Here is a 19495-nt window from a genome sequence, read left to right on the forward strand (position 1 = left end):
GTGTCCGCGGCGGGGCGCGGGCAGCTCCGCTCTGCGCCCGGCCGAGGCGCGAAAGCGGCACCGCGGTGGATTAGCGCAAGTCGTAGCGAGGGGGCCCCGTGCTGTGTGGCGGGTGGGTAGTGAAGAGTGTGCTCCTAGCTCTCCTCTTTTCCCCCCTTTTCTCTCTTTTTTTCCCCTCTGGTATTGCATTCTTATAATACTGGGAGGACACCGTTCTCAAGGGGATGGCTAGAGAGAAAGTTGTGCCAATTTTYTGCAGGGAAAGCAAAACTCACAGAGGAAAGTGTGATTCCTTATGGTGTGTTTTCCACAGGCATGCTTTGTCCGGCTTAAATCAGTCGCTGCCTGGCTTGAAAGACGCTTTCCGTCTCACTGATAACTTTCCCTCGCTTGGCTGGCTGCCGCGTCTGTCCCCACTCGCATGCCGCCCTGATGTACCCTGCCTGTGCCCTTTCTTTGAAATGGTCCTGCATGGTTTGTGGGGCACAATTTCTCTCTCTTAGTCCTCTGGACTGATTACCCTACCCCTGGGCAGACTTCCTACGTGTAGCTGTTTTACATTTTTCCTTGGGTATGGGGCCTTGAGCCAGGAAGGTGCTCAGCTATGTGACTGAGGTTATTTTTAAGTCTGCGTAAACTCCCTTCCTCTCAAGTGGCCTACCAGCTCTCACTGCAATGAAGTATAAATTTCTCATTGATGAAACAACAGTTGTGTGGAGATGTGATACCTTTTCTTAGAGCAAATAACGGACAGACTTTTCGGGATGCAAGGGCTTCCTCAGGTTGTTGTAGTGAGCCCTTCATCTTTTGCTTTCTTGGAAGGAGGAGCTGGGCCACAACATTAAGGCACCAGAGGTGAATGCATTTTACAGTGCAGTAGAACAACCTTCACTGATTTCTCTTGACAGCCTCTGTATGCACTACCCTGACTTGCATGTGCTTGGTAACTCTAACACACATACCATGTTGCAAGCTCATGGTTAGTCATTACAAGGTCTCTTTACCTGTCCTGTTAGAGCTCTCCCTTCTTTCTTCCAGCAACAGTGCTTATTTTTCCAAATGCACTCATCTTGTTCTTTTCTCCACACATTTCTCAATTATGTTGGTCTGTCAGTTTTCTTCCTAGTGATGTGTTTTTACATAATGTTGGAAATGTCTTGCTGTACCTCCTCCTCCCTGATATATTTGGGAAAGTCAAACCAGTGTGGAGGCAACCTGGTCTGTCTCTTTACTTGTTTTCTTTGCCTGGGTTTTACTTTCATTCCCCCTAGGGTCAATTTGGTTTATCTTTTCAAGAGGTACAGACTGATTGTTTTGTAAGGAATGYGTGTTCCTGTTGCTGGATGTGCTGCTCCAGAGTGATGTTCTCCTGAATATATTTGTAGCTGTTCGCTTATTATTTGCTACTTTGCTATTTTGCAGGCATGTGGAGTTGTTACAGAAGTCCAACATGGCTATAGGCAGGGAAACTAGGATCTGCTTTCTGCTTAGTTCCTCTGCTTACGCCAGCTGTTTGCAAACTATGAGCTAGGAAACCTCTTCTGTATGCAAGGCAGGGACTTGCAGTCAAAATGCSTTTATCCTGTAAAGTAACAAATTCTTGGGGGGCGGGGGGAGGGGAACAGGAGATAACAGTTGTGTTGCATGGTTCTGTATTGCTGAATTACCATGTGCTTTTCAGCTGTGTCTAGCAACTCACCAGGGCTGGAGAGTTAGAGACCCCACCACCACCACCTCCCTGGTGTGCTGTCCCAGGGTTGCCCTGCTCTCCAGCGGAAGGAGTTTTTCCTGGTCATTCATGAAGAATGGGATAAGCGTATAAGAGAGGCTATCCTGGATCAGACCAAAGTGCGTCTAGCCTAGGATAATCTGTCTGGCAGCAACCAGTAGCAGTTATTCTGGGAAGAGTGTATCAATARATCTACAGAGCTGCTTCCTCAGAGCTCACCTGGTTGCAGTTTAGGAACACTGAGAGCTGGAGACGGCATTATTCTTTCTTTAGCYCTTGGCAGACTGTATGAGGATTGCACTTCCATTACATGTTGCATTCAGATTCAGTGCACAGCTCATACCAAATGGGAGAGTACTCATTTCATTCCTCTCTTCATTAAACATCAACATAGATGCAGTTTCATGGAGCTTCACTTTCACTTCATCCTGTTGGAGCCATACTAGCAGGAGGGTGAGATCACGGACATGTAGATGCAGATATATTACTAACCAGCTCATTGTGCCTTGCCCTAGATGGTCTGGCAAGGACCTCTGTTTTATAGGGCATCGCTGTAGTGTATCAAAGGGTCTGAGGCACTGACCAGTGCAAGACAGCTGTCGATCTTTCTCCTGTGTTCATGTGGCATCCATCAGGCTCAGCTGTTCCCTGCAACTAGAGTATGCCAGAGAAACAGGAGTGCATCAGAGACTAACAAAAGTTAATGCAAGGGACTCAGGATTTCTTTTCTAAGGAGGAGAATATGCAGGCTGTGAAGTTTCCAAGTGGAACACTCTAAGTTACCAAGCAGGAACTGAGTGTGTAGTATTGGTAATGACTCAGTGTGCCATGTGCTTTCCATATGGATTAGCAATTAGGCAATTAACAAGTATATGCCAAGTGCATGAGAAAACATCACCCCAAATAGGAGAAAGCATAAATGTGCTTACAAGAGTGCATGCCTTAAAAGTATTTGAAGGGGGAGACATAGCTGTGCTGGTTTGTATTTGGGCTTTCGCAGAGCTTGACTCCTCTACGTGCTGCCTATGTCATGTTAGTTATTTGCTAGATGGCCCTGATAAGAAAGACTGCTTGATAACAGCCAATGTTGAGTAGTGTGCCTGGCAGGGCTGCAGAAATGTTGCAGAGGGAGGGACTACAAAGCACAGGCAGTTTCTGAGTGCCAGGTTAGGGTCTGGGTGAGCTGTACTTCCTGGCATGCTCATACTGGCCGAGGAGAGAGGAATATCCAGCACAGTGCTACCAGCATAAGACTCCATTGCACACCAGTGGATGAAGGGAAAGTTTGTTTCAGTCGAGCACAGGGAACTTTCTGTAATATATGTGTGACCTTGGGTAAGAGGCTGTTTGCTGTGGAGCTCTCTAGTGCAAGGATGAGAAGGTCAGATCCACAGTAAGGATCTCCACGGGAATGAAGCAGCGTCATCAGAAAGTGTTATCCATGATGTACTCAACTGCTTTGCTGTAGGGTTTAAAGTAAGTAGAGGTAACTTTAAATAGTGTTATGTTTTGCATGGCTAGCAGGTTGCTTGGAGAAGTGCTGTATGAGTATTGTGTCACTGGCAAAATCAAGGTATGCTTTGACAGATCCAAAATGCCACATTCCATATATTTCTTCTCTAATATTTTGCTAAAATGAACATGAACTTCAGTATGTCATGTTAACAACAAATGTCTATAAAAATTTTAATAAACCAAGGGAAGTGCAGACCTTCTTTGGAGAAGCCTCCAGCTTCCTGAGGAGACAGCAAATTCCGGGATAGATTTGGGTAGGCTGAGAGGGGCTCAGTCGTTCTGGCTGGGGGTTTGCCTGGGTGCGATAAGGGCATATGCTAATCTCTGCTTCTGCAAATGACATAACAGAGAGTCTCACTGTCTGGAGCATCCCAGCCCCAGTCTGTTCTCTGCCCTTTCTTCCCTTCCAGGGCATGAGTGTGCCTGCACTGTACAGTTCTGCTGGTGGAAAGGCTAAGAGAAATGTGTCTACTGGGCACTGCTTCTTGGGCAGGGGCTGGGGACATCAGATATGCTGTGTGCTCTGTTTTGTTATGRACTGTTAAAGATGATGCTTTGGTACTGTGCAGCGAGACACTGTGGTGGTCTCCTGAAAGCTGGGCTTCACTCACTCTCATGCTGCAGAAGCAAGGGTCTTAGGCCAGTGACCTTGAACCTCATSTGTGCTCTTGGTAGTTTGAACAGTTTATTTCAGGAAAAGGCAGCTAAACCCCCTTATCTTGAACTAGAGTCAGAACTCAAATGTCGGTCACAGTGGAGAGTTTTTTTTCAGTTGGGTAAATGAAGTGAGTGCAGAAAACAATCATTTTTACATGAAAAAGTAGGGGATCAGCCTGCAACACAGTTCCCATCCTGAGTAACCGCCAAACATGGGCAGTCAGGCAGAATCCTGTGTGTTATTCTGAGATCAAACCACAGAAAGTTTAGATGGGAATGTCCAATATCCTTTTCTGAGCAGGGCTAGCTACAAAACTAGATCAGGTTGCCCAAGGCTTTGTCCAGTTGAGCATTGAATGTTCAAAGATGGAGATCCCTCCACCAGTCTGGTTCTTATCCCATGGCTGCACCAGTCTTGTGTCAAAGATTTTTTCCCTGATRTCCAGCCAGAATTTCTCTTGATTCAGCTTTGCCGATTGCCCCTTGTTTTTTTTTTTTCCTGTGCACTTCTGAGGAAAGTATGGTTCTGTCTTCCCTATAACCCCTTTCCTATTAGGCAGTGGATGAGACTGCAGTTAGGTCCAGCTGCAGCCTTCTCCTCTGCTGGCTGAAGAAGCCTGGTTCCCTCAGCTTCTCCTCACGCATTGTGTCCCAGTCCCCTGCCCATCCTGCGCTGGCATCCCTTTGGCTTGTGAAGATCTATCTTTTACTGGTGAGCACTAAACAAGATACAMTATCCAGATGCGACCTCAGTGGTGCCAAGAAGATGAAAATAACCACTTCTGTGGACCTGCTGGTTGTGCTCTTTCTAATGCAGCCCATACTGAAAGTCTAATACAGAGTTTGTAGGAAGTCTTTCGTAGCTTTAAGTATTTTAGCATCTTGTATACTTAAGGTGGTCATGTGAAGCACAGGCAAACAGTGCTTGATGCTGTAGCCTAGGCCTGTGTTTTTGCTTATTAAAAAGGTGGTTTCCTCTCTGACTAAGAAAATGAGATCAGCTCAAAAAAGAATCTGGAAAAAAAAATCCAGCAACCAAACATGTAGGACACAATCCCATAAAAGGACTGGCTTTATCTACTTATTTCCCTTTTGTTTCTCCAGGCCAAAGACTTGATGTTTAGCGAGAACAAATTGTAGTCCTAATTCACTTGAAATGGGGAAAACTTCTAAATGTTTGCAATGCAGGTGCAGGGCATGAAGTCTCTTGGAAGGCAGCTTTGGACTGTGATTCATCTGCTGAAGAAGGAGCTGCTGTCTCTGAATGCAGCATTTATACCTGTGCTCTGGGAGGAATGTGTTCCTGTACCAGTGCATCTGCCTTTACATCTCCCATGACCTGGGTAACTAATGAGAAAAAGCACACAGCAGGAAAGAATCTGGATATATAATGCTATGTGATGACACTGGGAAGGCCCAGGTCCTCCTGTGCCATCAGCCCATATTTTGGCTTTGCTGCTGGATTTTGCACGAGCCACCTATACTTATGTTTTTAGATGTGGTCTCAGATGGAGCTGATGAGCATCTTTCCCTTTTGTCATTACTGGGTCTGGCCCTAATTTAGTGGAGCCTTTTTGCACCTCCTGGGAGCTGATAATACTGACATGTTCAGCCCCAGGAATTCAAGCAGCAGAGTGGAGGTAGGATCAGGCTTCTGCAGGCCAGCACCCTAGTAGGCTGAGATGTAAGCGCAGAGTTAACGTGCTATCCCATGAGAATTAGAACCTCATTTTTAGTGAATTGATATCCTTTATCCCCATATGCCCACTGGGATTTTCCCAGCTTTACCATTTATAATGGCTTCCTCTTCTTTCAGTGCTTCTGGTACCCAGTTCCCCTAGACATCCTCAGAGTAGCCCCAGCCCTCTCCTTTGTTTCCTATCTGCTGAATGAGGTGCTTGGGTTGGCTCTGTGTTATGCTGACTGGCTGTTTGTATACATCCGCAGCTTGATGAGAGATTAATATTTGAGGTATGTTGAGTCCTGCAAGAAGTTTGAATTAGCTAATGGTTTTAAGGTTTGTCTGACAGGCCACATAAATATACAGTCTTCATTTAGGGAAATCAACTGTATCTAATTTGTTTTTCTCATCTGCACATACCTACAGTATGCGTCCCAGATTAGCACCCAGGTGATGCACTGAAATCTAAACACACGCACAGAAAACACTTAGTTCTCTTGAATTTATAGTAATTGCTCCCTTGAGGTATATCCAATTTTCTAAAAACCACCTGGTGTTTATGCTGAAAGTCAAAAGGAACAAATAAACTTTTGTAACAACTTGCAGAACGATTGGTTTACATAGGATTATTATTTTTATAATGTAAAAATAATAGCTCTGAACTTTGACTCTGTTTTTCACTTGAGCCATGCAAAAATCTCATAAATCAAACCTCTGCATGAGCCAAATAGAAATTGTTTTAGAGCCAGGCTATCCCTGACAAGATTAACTCCTGCCTCTAGTGCTGCTCAAAAACAGCTTTAATCCTGAATAGCATTCTGCTTTAAACTTGGCTGTTTTTCCAAGAATCATCAATAATCCCACATGTGACACTTGTTGGCTGAGTACTTATCTCAGAAACCAAACTCTTGGCCTGTTTTCTTATTTCAGATTGTTGAAAATGCCTTTCAGTGGCTTTGAGGGTTCTTTTGGGCAGATGTTCATTTCTGCAGCCATGGCTGTCACTGGGGAGTGCATAGTGTTCCTTGTGTCCACCTTTTGCTGGCAATTCAGCGTGACTTAAGATGCATCAAACACCCCCTTGTGCTGCAGTCCCTGCAGACAAAGTCCGGAGTTTTAGGGGCTGCAGGAGATGTGTAGTCAGAATCTGTGAAAGTGACAACTGTTTACTGTAGCCAGCTGTGAAACACTGGAATTGGACATCAGCTTAGATTTGTGATGGAATTTATCACTTGAAAGTTCTGTGTCTTCCCTGAAAGTGGTTGCTCTTTCACCCTATGTATGTATAAAAAGACAAAGGCCTTTCATCATTTCTTTCTGTTATGCTGCTGGGTGTAAATGGGAATTTGTATATTCAGAGGCTGGGCTCCTCAGAATTAGAGTGCTGAGGACCACTGTAACATTGGGTTATGCAGTGTGTCATCTCTCTTTATGGCATATTTTCTTTACGATATTTTGTTTCCTTGGAATTTGTCTTTTTCGCGTGCTGTTTCTGTCACTCTGTCCAGTCCTGCTTTCTTGTTCCTTCTTTTTTTCTGGGATTATCAGGCCATTGAGAGGTGATCCCACGAGTTCTCTTAGTCAGTGCTGCTCCTGACAGAGGTTACTGCAGCTAGCCAGCACTGCACATATTGCAGCCTCTCCAGCATAAACCCTTTGCCACCCTGCCACCACCTGTGGAAGAGAAGATGGTCTTCCTCTTTGTGCAGCAGTTCACCTGTCAGAAGAACATGACCACGTCCCCATGCCTGTTTTGTTGTACGGACCCGACACAGTGGTCTTACCTTTCTGGAGTTTTTGAAGTTTCTCTCTGAGCAGAGGTCTCTGCAGCTGATACTGACTTCTGGTGCACCAGTACAGACACAGGAGGGGCTTGCACCTGTGCAGAACACAGTGAAAAGAGTATTTCCATGTCTTGTAGGAAATACTCTTCATTTTTTTTGTTGATCTGCTTTATCAATTTTCTGTTGAGTCTTGGATTCTTAAGTGTTTTTGGTCCCTTCAGAAGAAAGCTATTTTATCCTTCTCATAATCACAAATTCTATCTTTTTAATTTTGTTTTCCTTTCATTCCACATACATTCACAGCAGGAAAAGTCTTATCTGATCTGCAGTGTATGCCCAGTCTTAATCTGATTCTATTTTTCTCCTCAAGCCTCTCTATTTGTTTTCAGGTGTAGGAACTTGTGAACTTGTCTGACATACCAAGGGGAATACTTTGGGTTAACATGTCTACAGAGCAATGGCCTCTCACAATGAGACGTAGTATCTGACTATCTTTGTAGCTGATGTCAATCTTAATTTTTAAAGATTTTTCACCTTGAAGTTGTAATAGTGTCAGTCCTTTGCAGCTTCTGTATATCAAGGATATATATTGTTGCAATGTTTCTTTAGTTGGCTGAATGAAAAGTGGAGTGGTAGGTTTAATAACAAATAATGAGAGATCAAATTACATCTTCCAGATGTCATTTAGAATAGATTTGATGGGGCAGCTTTATGGTAAATTTGGGGTTAACTCTTTCCTGGATGGCCAGGTATGTAGACTTAATATTTGAGTGTAATATTGCAGTTGTATTGGAGGATTGTTTTATTCTTTTGTAGTGCAAGTGTTTGTGAAGGAGAGTTACGTCATACRTGGTGTAAATGACAGCAGATCTGCTCAGGCAAAATTCACTGCCTTCTCATTTGAGTAGTGCAAAGCCTTCTCGTCTTTTACAGCAAACAAACATTTTTTTTTTTCCGACACTTGTTAGAAAGATAGGGAAAAACAGCCCTGGGATGTGGAGATAGGGGAGAGTCAGTGAGCACCGTGGCCCTGGAAGTTGTGCTGGCAGATGCACTTGCGCTAAACCAGCACAACGTGTTCATCTGGGTGAGCGACTGTACAAAATGTCTTGCCACCGTGGATACTGCTAATTCTCCAGACACATTCTCGATGGGAGCAATGCAAGYTGGTGTTTCAGTTCTGCTGCACTGGCAAGCGTGTGGCAGGACTGTTTCCTCTCAGCAGCTCTGCTTGAGATATGAAGCAAATGAAGTTCTCCTTGCTGGGATTTAAGCTGTGTTTCAGCAGGCTCCACACCTGTTCCCAGCACTCAAAGCCTTTGCTATATGCAGCCCAGCCTTTAATTCTTTGCAAGATGCTTTGAAACCTGGAGTGTTTTCCAGAAACGTTGACTGTGCACACTGACATCAAATGTCTCTCCTGCCTTTCGCTTCTTGGTGCTGACAGTCTCTGCCCTTCTGGCAGGCAGCTGCAAGGTCAGAGCTGCGAAGCGTGCATTATGGTGTTCTGCTTTGTGTGGAGAAGTTCAGGATTACCCCTGTTTGCTAGAAGAAGACTGTGGGYGCCTCAGGTAATAGTTGTCCTCAAGTAACGAAGAGATTGCCATGTTCATGCAGATATAGCTATTTCGAGCCATTACAGGGAGTATAGCAGTTTGAGGTCAGTTATCTTTTGCCTGTTCTTAGTACCAGCTGTTTTTACAGCCAGTAGAATAGACAAAATTCAAAACTAAATTCAAAATACAGCCTTGTCATAGTTCAAACACTGCAAGGTCATAGTGGCACAACATGTCTCCAGACTAGATCCAAACTGCTTTTCTCTCGTATCAGAGATTATCACTGTAATAACAAGAGTTTGTTCATATGTAATTGTGGTAAAGGCTCTACTTCCCTCTGCCAAGCAAAAGTACGGTCCTGCTGGGGCTGGGGTATTAGACATTGCTGAACTTAATCTGGCCAATGCATGGTACCACAAACATAGTGGTAATACATCAGTCACTTGACACAAAATGTGCTACACTTACGGCCACACTGGATCAGTAAAGTTCGGAAGTTCTGGACTCTAAAGCACTTTGCTTAGCCAAATGCCAAAAGTATGAAATGTCATAACTTCAGCTTCCTCATTCTGCTACCTACTGGCACTGTCCTTAGTGTTTGCAGATTCACTTTAATAGTGTAAAACAAAGAGCTTGTTCTCACTGTGTCAGTTCTGACCCGTAAGAGCCCAGGGGGCTGGTCCTCCGGTAAAACACGGCATCATTTCCTAGCGCTCCACTTCCTAAGTGGCGAGTGGCAGGAATGCAAGTGATGTAGGAATTGTAATCACATCAGTGGGAAACCAAATGTTGGACCAGATGACTGCTCTAAATTTAAGGGCTTGCTGTCAAGCCACATATGCGTTAATGTGCCCTTTTGTAACCACGCTAAAGATAATTTTATCAGGAATAGTAGCTGCAATGTAAGTTGTGTGAAGAATATTCTGCGCTACAGAAGAACAATCATAAGAGCATGATCTGCCCTGACAACATGGGCAAAGCTGGAGAGATGTGACTCAGGACAGGCTTCTGACATTCCAGAGGAACTGAAAAGAGGCCATTTATAGAAACAGAAAAGATTTTTGGCTTCTTGAAAAATGGATAGATTGCAGTTATTTTGCTGGAAGTGTCACTTGAGAGAATAGAGGAACTTTATTCTCCTSTTTATAAACTGTAGGAAAGCTGACTTAAAGTAAAGATCAATATTCTGTGCACCAATCTGGTCAAAAAATATCGACGTACAGACTGTGCTGTGGAACAGAGGGAAACTTTCAGCTAGAAAGCAGACTTGAATGCACTCCTATGTTGTAGGTGCTGTTTCAGGTTCCAGTGTATTTTTAAGCTACTGACATGTTTTAAACAATTTGAGCTTAATTGAATCACCGAATCACTGAAGTTGGAAGGAATTGCTGGAGTTTGTTTGGTCCAAGCCCCCTCTCCCCTACTTAAAGCAGCATCACCTGCAGCAGGTTGCCCAGGACTGCATCCGGTTTGTTTGGAGTCACCATCCTCAGAGATATTCACAACCTGTCTGGGCAACCCATCCCAGTGTTTGAACACATCACAATGAAAAAGTGGTTTCTAAYGTTCAGACGGAATTTCCTGCGTTGCAGTTTGAGCCCATTGCCTCTCGGCCTATTGCTAGAAGAGTCTGGCCCCATCTTCTTTACACCCTCCCTCAGATATTTATACAGCCTGATACAACCCCCCTGAGCTTTCTCCTCTCCAGGCTGAACAGTCACAGCCCTCTCAAACTCTTCTCTGTTTGAGTCTTTTTCATGTTTCTGCAGTGTGCTCAGAGCTGGCAGAGGTTCAGTTATGTATGTATGATTGTGTATGACATTTTACATTATGAGACTTGGCACAAAACCCTGGGTCAGCAGGGATTATCCAGATAGATCATTTAGTGTGTTTCTCCCATTTCTTCTCTTGAGGCGTTGGTTTAGATACAAACGAACACTTAGGTCATGTGCTTAACTTGCAGCAGTGCAAACATACATGTTGCTTTAGTGAAGGCAGGTAGCTAAACAGAATGTTTAACCAGTTGCTTAAACATTAGTAAATAATACTTCTCAATCTCTTTGTGGCTTTAAGACACTGATCTGATAGGGAGAAGAGCTATACACTGAGATCTGTTGCCTCTTGGAGATATGCAGGGCTCAAATGTATTCAGTGATGCTATGATCTAGTTTTCCCACCTGTTCAGGGTGCTATGCACAGGATGATGTTATTGGGGATTTGTAAGAGTAGTTGCAAGCATTCAGATCTGTGGTTTACTGTTCCTCAAGGAAATTAATATGTAGATMATTCCATTAACATCTAACGTTGAAGAAAGAAATCTCTAAGCAGATTCATTCCTTCCTGCTAGTCTGTAAGTCTGTGATGGGACAATTGAAGTCCTGCTGCTGACACTAGCCGAGGTTGTTACCTAGATGTAGAATAGGGGCAGCACCCTGAGCAATCTCAGCTAGCTCTGAAATCAGCCCTGCTTCCAGTAGAAATCTTCTACAACTCGGTACTACCAGCAGTACTGCAGTCTCAGTGTTTCATGTATTCAGTGTGATGTGTTTTTTTTTTCCCATTCCAGATTCTGTTTCAGTGTAAAAGTAAGATTCATAAGACTCCTCTAAGATGTCTTACAGAAAGGAGCTAGAAAAATACCGAGACCTGGATGAAGACAAAATCCTTGGAGCTCTGACAGAGGAGGAGCTCAGAAAGTTAGAAAATGAACTGGAAGAGCTGGATCCTGATGTAAGTTGTTTTTAAATGAGATTTTCCAGGTGGTAAATCTGAAGTAATTGTGGAAGAAGGTGGGCAAATGGGCTGCATCAGCGRCCTATAGTTGAGTGGGATCTATTGCAGAGCCCAAACTCGGTGCAAGGTGGAAGAAACTGGCCCCAGATGAAGAGAAGCAGTTTCGCCATTCAGAGTGTTGACTCGGGGATGGGACTTTGCTTTTGTGATACTCCTCTGCCCTCATCCCACCATGTGTGCGAAGATGAGCATTTCTGGATCAGTTGTTTCTGTTCTTTGGTCTCTGGGTTTCACGGGCTGTTTCTAACTGATTGAAGTGAAGAGGCTGATGCCAAGCACAGGATAGTCTACCTCTCTGCTGGTTTGAGCACTGTTGTGGGTTAGTGCTTGTGCAGGGCTGTAGAGAGGTTTTGCAGAAAGTAGTTGAGTCTGGTCCAGTTGCTGGAATGGGACTCCTAAAGTAATTTTGTGTAAAGTGACCAGCTTGGAGAGTGCATAACACTTAAGCAAGTGTGTGTGCACAGCAAGGTGTTCTGAAATATCTTGTCTAAGGGCCAAGGGAGGTTRTAACAGGTTATCCTGATATGTCACAGTATTCTACCGTAAGACCTGTTGTATCTTGGTCTTTCTTGAACTCTTTTATGTCTTACCTGTCTGTTCCCATGTTTTGTTTCTGGCTCAGTACTTAAACAGTCAGGATGTTGAAACAAAAACTTAATCTGTTGCTCTGCTGCTGCACAGCATCTTTTGTAATGGGGGCTTGGCCTGTATTTGGGATTCTTATACTACCTTGACACAATTTTGGGAAGACCTGTCCTAATAAGGACAGGGCACTTGCTAGGAACTTGCAAAACCTAGACCCCTGCTCCTGATCAGGCCATTTTGGAGGATGTGTTTTGTGGGGGGTTTTTTATTTGTTTATTTTTTACTATTTTTTTCATTAGGAAAGCTCAGATGGCCTCACTTTTCCTCTRTTTAGGAAGCAAAGCAAATCCCAGAGTCTTGCAAATGGGACAGTTGCTTTATAGGGAACCTTCCAGCATCAACAAGAGCTACATGTGTGCGAACACTGAGTACACAAGTGCCAAGCCATAATAACCTTTTGAAGGCAGTGTTATGCTGTACCCATAGCAGGGGATGTACAGAGCCAACTGGCAGGCCATTGGGTTGCAGCAACGTTAGATGATGAGGCTGGACACTGCCAAGTGAGAAATTGTTCCTACAACATGCAGTTAATGTCTCTGGAGAAAACAGTGGGCAGTGTAGGTTGCATCATCAGCRTTTTTAATCCCAAGTGTCAACACAGAAATAATTAAGAGGTGGCAAGCAATCTCCCAGGATTAAGTGTATGTGCTGATAGGCTGATTACTGCTGCCTCTAAAGATGCAGGGTCAGACAGCATTCAGTGAAAGATATTGAAAAGTAAAATAATTGCCATCATCTGTTGGTTCCCGTTCCCATATAGCCTGACTGCTGGTGTTAAAATATGAAGATTGCATGGTGACTTCTCACTGTGCAAAGCCTTAGGAAACGAACTGTTTCTTATGCCTACCTACTTGTACATTGTGCATTAGTAGAGTTCTTCTGTGCTGTCCTCTAAGATTAGCTAAGTCTAATTGCTTTTTATTATTTTTCCAGTCTTTCCACTAATTCCGCAGACTTATATTGTTATGAATTCCTTTTATTAGGCAGGCAAGGAAAAATCAGCCCTGGGTCCAGTGTCATTTTGGATGTCTTAAAAAATAAATGTTGACTCCTATCCAACAAAGCTCCGAAGAACATGCTTAGTGTCAAATCTGGGAGTAGTCTTGCTTATTGCATTAAGACTGTTCTATATTTAAATATAAGCAGGTGCTTACGTGCCATGTGTGTCAGGCCCAAAGCAACTTCCCATGGTGACTTGTGTGACTGATTAACAGGGAGACATTTAGAAAAAGAGCTGAGGTTCACAGGGGTTTTATTCTGCAGTGGAATTGCAGCCAGTAGGCTGAAGTGACCTTCACTATGAGATCTGACCTATAGTTTTGGGGTGAGCCATAAAAGGCAGAAAAGACCACTGTGACTTTCTCATCAGCTGTGTCAGAGAGCACGAGATTTCTCTGAATTGGTTCTTGTTAAGCCCAGAGTGCATATCCTGTTGCATCTGGTGAGGCACACTGACACTTGGAAAGGGAGGACAAGCTCTGTCAAATYTAGTAACTTTGTTCTAGCACTGAGACAGTTGCAAAGTGGCAGCAGAAATGGGAGTGAATGTGGGAAGAGGCCAGGAAGAGAAGAAAGTGATGGCTGAGAGCCCCTGAAGAAAGGGCTGGACCTCCTGCTGTAGAGAAACATCCTCTTTGCAGCATGAAGGTCTTGTAACCGTGCTGTGCATATGAAATTCCATGCTGGCGTGAGAAGGCATGCAATATGTCTAGACTATACGGGAGTCAGTGGGGTTGGGTTGGGATAACTTTGATGCAATGAGAAGCAAAATATCCAGTGTGCTAGAAGAAAACAGTTAAATGAGGAAAATGAGGAAGAGGGAGAGTAGAATGGRTGGGGGTCACGATCTGTAAAAATAATCTAGGTTTCTCCCCTTGTATCTAGAATGCACTGCTGCCAGCAGGGCTGCGACAGAGGGACCAGACACAAAAGCCACCAACTGGCCCGTTCAAAAGGGAGGAACTCATGGCCCACCTAGAAAAGCAGGCAAAAGATATTAAAGACAGAGAAGACCTGGTTCCTTTCACAGGAGAAAAGAGAGGTATGATCATGTTTTGCACCATGCTGAGGGTGTCATGATGAAGGCAGAGTGCAGCAGGAGGCTGCTCTGCATGCCTGGAGCTGAGTACATGACAGATGGGTTATATCTGAGCCCAAGTTATTAAGTACTGCTCCCTTTTGACACTGATGGGGTGGTGAACCTGCTGTATCTACTGTATAGACCAAGCCCAGGCTGGCTGATAGATTGGAGCRTGCCAGAGTGTGGCACATGGTTCATGCTGATTTGGGTACCACCCAGTGTGTTGTCAGGTGATGGAGTGAGGCTGTACCACTGTGCAGCCCATGTCCTTCTGCATCTCATTGCATGCATCAAGCTGTGGGACAAACGTCTTCTGTCCTCTCTTACTCTTCCTCTGTCCTATCCTCTTTTGAGCTTGCTAGGCTGTTCCCTGTCTACTCCTGTTGCCTTGCACAGTTCCTTCCTGCACCCTGACCTTCATCCTCCCACAGAGAAACTCCATAACTCTCCACTCCTTGTGCCTCAGTGATGATGTTTCCAGCAGTTCCTTTCTAGTCTTAATCCTAGCAAGACAACCCTTGCTTTCTAGCTTCTTRCAGTTGCATGTACAGTTGCTCTTACAGAGCAGAGCCATGTTCGGCTGCTGCTGGTGCAGACCCACTTTCCTGTTACTGGGTCCTGTACACCAGGGACTGATCTGCCTCTTCCCTGTCCTCTCGTTCTGGCTTCTTCCTGYCCATCCTCCTGTGACATGTCCCATTATTCAAAGCGCTTCCCTGCTCCCGTCAGCACACTGAATATTGTCTGCTTTGACACGTGGTCCAGGCAGGCCTTGTCTGTGGGTGCCAGGGGATGCTCACCAGCTTTTTTCTACATTCATGTGCCTCCCCTCTACCATGATCCTCCTCCAGCAGAAATTCTACTTGTACACTGTTCTCTCTCCTGGTTGTCCTATGCCAAAACGACAGAGGTGTACTGAAAGTATGGGCATGTGAGTATTACAAGTTTCCCAGTGCAGTTTTTCTCAGAGCTGCCTGCTTCTTCTCCTTAATGATCCGTATGCATCTGTGAAGGAGAGACTTCATGTTTAAATTTGTCTGATTTAGTAAATCTTGAAGTGGTATTTTTAGAAAAATGAGTTCTCTTTAGAAGAAGTAAATGAAAAAATTGAGTGCTGTGGGGAAGAGTAACTCAGCAGCTTGCAGCGTATCTCAACTCAGCTTTATTTACCAACCTCTCTAATACAGCAAAGGTTACAGTACTCTGCAGGAGAGGGAGATATTTAAAGAATTTCAGATCTTCAGCTTCTGCTATGGGTTAATTATATTTCCATCTGTTTGTCTAAAACACATTATACCTAGTTTCAGTTGTAACTCTCTATGCAGTGAGGATACTATTTATATTGAATGCAAGTCAGAGATGTTAAATTACTTGCTCACAGTTGTTTCACTTCACAGAACATGCAATAAATCTCCAGATTTGCCATTCTGAAGGTGGTTTACCAGTTTACACATCTTACGGGAGATGGTAGTGGATAGAGTAGGAGTTGGTGTGTGCATACGTGCTCCATTATGATATATTAAGCAGTACTTGCAAACACTATCAAATTTAGAAAAATAAGCTTGTAATAAAGCGATTGAAACATGAAATAGCTTAAAATTAAAACTCTGACATTTTGATGACAATGAAGTGTCAAAAAGAGCTATTGAGTAAAAGGAGAATTAGTTTGTCCTGTTTCTTTTACTTCCTGCAGGTCTCATTTACAGTTCATTAAACAAAGAGTCCAGTAAGCAACTAGGAAGAAAATGATTCCAAGTATCTACACCAAGTCAGAGCTGATTGTCAGAGTCAAGCCAGTCCTTTCCAAACATTGCACTGCATAGTACCCAGAAGGTTTATGATCATACAGGCGCACATGACGCTTTGCCTATTTTTGCTAGAACAGCTGTTTCACAGAAGGCAAATTCCTACCCCCTTTGTCAGGGTAGCAGCACGCAGAATGGAGATGAGCGATTCCACAAAATGCTGTTTGTAGCAGCCTCTGTTTCATACTGAGGTGGTGCAAAGCACAGTTGCTTCTTCCTTCAGTCTAAATTTAGTTGCTTCTGTTTCTCTACGTCCTCGAGCAGTGGGATCTTTGTTTCTCCCCTWTGGTGTTGCTGACTCCAGTTTCAGAGAGTGGACAGAAATAGTCCTGGCTGGCATTCCAAGCTGAAAGCTCTGCACTCGCTATCTCTCTGCAGTGATCCTGGACTATTTCAGGGGAGGGGACCACTCTGAAAAGCTCTGGGATTCCTCCTCCTTTCTTTCAACTGCAGCAGCACTGAATTTCATCAACAGCCCACTCCCTGTTGTGTTGCTCTAAAATACAGTGAATCTGTTTCTTTTCTTTGGTGGCGAGGGCGATCGCAGGTATGTGCATTGTCATGAAGTCCTGATGGACTCAGCTTCTGGCAGAGATGCACCAGCCTCTCAGATGTGAGGAGAGGGTAGGGATCAAGCTAGGCTTGTGAGGTTAGTGGCTGATATACAAYACTGGGGGCAGCTGCCAGGGGTCGTATCTTCTTAGAGGAACAAGCTGTCTCCCAGGTTGGCAGTGATGGAGGAGACTCTATCCATTGCATGCCAGGGGATGTCAGCTTGCCCCAAGGCCAGCTGGACAGCAGAAGTCATCCCTCTGCAAAGGGTTGCTCTGCTTCCCAGGGCAGGAGAGTCTCCTTGTCGCACCAGCTGGAGCTGCGGAGCTTTGCTGATCAGGAGCCATTGTGGTGTGGCTAAAAGCATGGCTTGGTGGGTGACATACCAGCCATTGCCCTAAGCTCAGAGTGTKAGGCAGCCACACCAGACCCCCGTGCAGGAGAGCAAAGAGGACTATCATGTTCCCTCAAGGAAGGACAGGCAAGGAGACACCATTGTGAGCAGCAGTCAGGAGTTGGGAGCARTGGCAATTAACCCTGTGCCCTGCCCCATGCATCCTGAGACTCAGCCAGGTCTAGTGGAGAGGGACATGGCTTGCCTACTGTCTGCCCAGTGCATTTCCTGCTCTGTTGGTATGGAGGAGCACTGGGGAGCTCATCCTGCAGTGTTCAGAGGTGGACAGGARCTACATCACTCACCACACAGCCCCTTGTTCATTGCTGAATTTAGAGTTTGGTTAGTGCTTATTGGGAAAAGGCCACAAGTGAGTTTTCTGTTAGCTGAGACAGCAGCAAGTGGTGTCATGTTATCAGATAGCAACTGTACCCTTTGCTTTGCACCTTTGACTTACAGGGAAAAAGCATATTTCTTGGCCTGTTGGCAAACCCCAGGCCAGAGCATTAGGGACTCCATCAGATATGCCTCTGCATGCCGCCTCCCTAACCAGGAGTCCCCTGCGGCAATGTTAAGCCAGACCAGCTGCGCCTGGCTTGCTCCTCCTTTTGTCTCTGCTGCCGATGCGCACATGTGGCAACTGACCACTGTCCCTGCTCAGCACCGATTCTCCATTGCTTCCTTCCCACCCTCATTTCAGAAAAGGGCCATCTGTGTGGCCCTGTGCATTTGGATTTAGCAGCAGGAATTGTCTTAGAGACAGGGATAATCCAGGACAGTGCCTTTTCCTGCCCTCTTGGCTTTCCTAGTTCATCCAGGTGTTGGCAAGAGTGCATCCCTTTTACACTTCTGTGATGCAGCCTTCAAATAAATGAAGTCCTACCAGGTCAGGCTGAGTGTGTCTGACTCCTGTATGTTCAAAAGTCATTGTACTTTACAAAGGTACTATTAAGCTTTGTAGATACAGCCATCCACTCYGGTAAATGACTCCAGCTTTACAGCTGGAAGTGTCTGGCAGGTCCCTCCCAGCATACACCACAGTAGAACTGGACTGAGCTAAATTGGAGTGATTCAGGACCTTTCCTGACTTTTTTCTAGGTTCTTTTGCCCGCTCTATGTCTTGTGCACTGTGTGAATTTCACCTTATGGAAATTGCACCTGCACAGTAGTAAAATCCTGCTCTGCAGCTGTGAAACAGGTGCTATAACAATATTGAACATGATCTCACTTTGTTTACAGGAAAAGCTTGGATCCCTAAGCAGAAGCCAATGGATCCCATTTTGGAAAGTGTGACTCTGGAGCCAGAACTGGAGGAAGCCCTTGCTAATGCCTCTGATGCAGAGCTCTGTGACATTGCTGGTAATGTAGTTTCATATGAGTCAGGGTCTGGGTTACTTAGCTACTAATCTTTTCCTTCTTTGAGCTTCTTTTGCTCTCTGAACTGGGGAATGAGTGAATGATTTTTTTGGTACTTATCTTAGTGCTCTTAGTTCTTACAGGATTTATTCATTATTAATTTGTTCGTTAGAAGGGAATGCATATTTAAAGATCCTTTCACTCCAGCAACACCATCTGATTTAATCAGGAGCATGAACCAAGGGTGAATAAGAAGATAAAGGATTTATCAAGGGAATGGAACACCTTGTTGATGTCTTCTCTTGTCTYTGCCATTGAATCTTGCAGGCTGCAGCCTCTCGTAGCTATCTTTAAGCCAAAACATTAAGCTTGTGCAACCTATTAAAGGAGCTGCCACTTTAGAGCAGCCTCTCAAAGGGTGTTTAAGGCTTTTGTTTGTCAAAAAGCTTTCCCAATACATTTTGAAGATACTGATTTCCTGCAGTTCATGTGGTGAGTCAATTCTCTGAGTATTAGCTACAGAAGAGGAGGAATACAGCATTAAAAGGTTCATGTACTTCATGGTGGCTGAGAAGCAAGTTGGAATGAATTAATGAGCAGACCAGCAGRGCATGGAATACTGCATATATTCTGTGTACATGAGAGTGCTCTTAAAACTAGCACAGCAGGATGCAGGAAGAATACGAGCTTAAATTTTACTATGACAAATGCGAATGCTACTTCAGCTGCACAGTCTTAACAATTAACAGTTTGGCCTCTGGAACAAATTCCTGGGAAAGGGGATAGAGTCTTCATTTCCTTTTGCTTGGTGGGAGGAGGTGCTTTATTCAGATAGGTTACTGAAGGTCCCTGTCTTGCGTGGGAGATCTGTCTGGGACATCTTTAAATCTATAGCCTTTCCCTGAAGAAGGTATTTGCTGTGCAGGCCTGTGTGGAAGATCTGCCACC

General features: G+C 44.6%; 1 protein-coding gene across 2 annotated transcripts in view; it reads left to right on the forward strand.

The window, feature by feature from the left end:
- Positions 1 to 2902: 2902 nt before the first annotated feature.
- TMOD1 (tropomodulin 1) overlaps positions 2903 to 19495 on the forward strand; it is a 29898-nt gene continuing 13305 nt past the window's right edge. The window contains exons 1-4 of one of the 2 annotated variants that reach the window (XM_085317149.1): positions 2903 to 3205; positions 11489 to 11652; positions 14245 to 14401; positions 18431 to 18550. In XM_085317149.1, the coding sequence (XP_085173275.1) occupies positions 11533 to 11652; positions 14245 to 14401; positions 18431 to 18550 (397 nt within the window). In that variant the 5' untranslated portion in view covers positions 2903 to 3205; positions 11489 to 11532. The remainder of the gene's footprint in view (positions 3206 to 11488; positions 11653 to 14244; positions 14402 to 18430; positions 18551 to 19495) is intronic. The other variant, XM_085317141.1, reaches the window with a different exon arrangement.

This window comes from Rhea americana, unplaced genomic scaffold, assembly GCF_003343005.1.
Source record: "Rhea americana isolate MKP2758 unplaced genomic scaffold, rheAme1 scaffold_115, whole genome shotgun sequence".
Classification (NCBI taxonomy): domain Eukaryota; kingdom Metazoa; phylum Chordata; class Aves; order Rheiformes; family Rheidae; genus Rhea; species Rhea americana.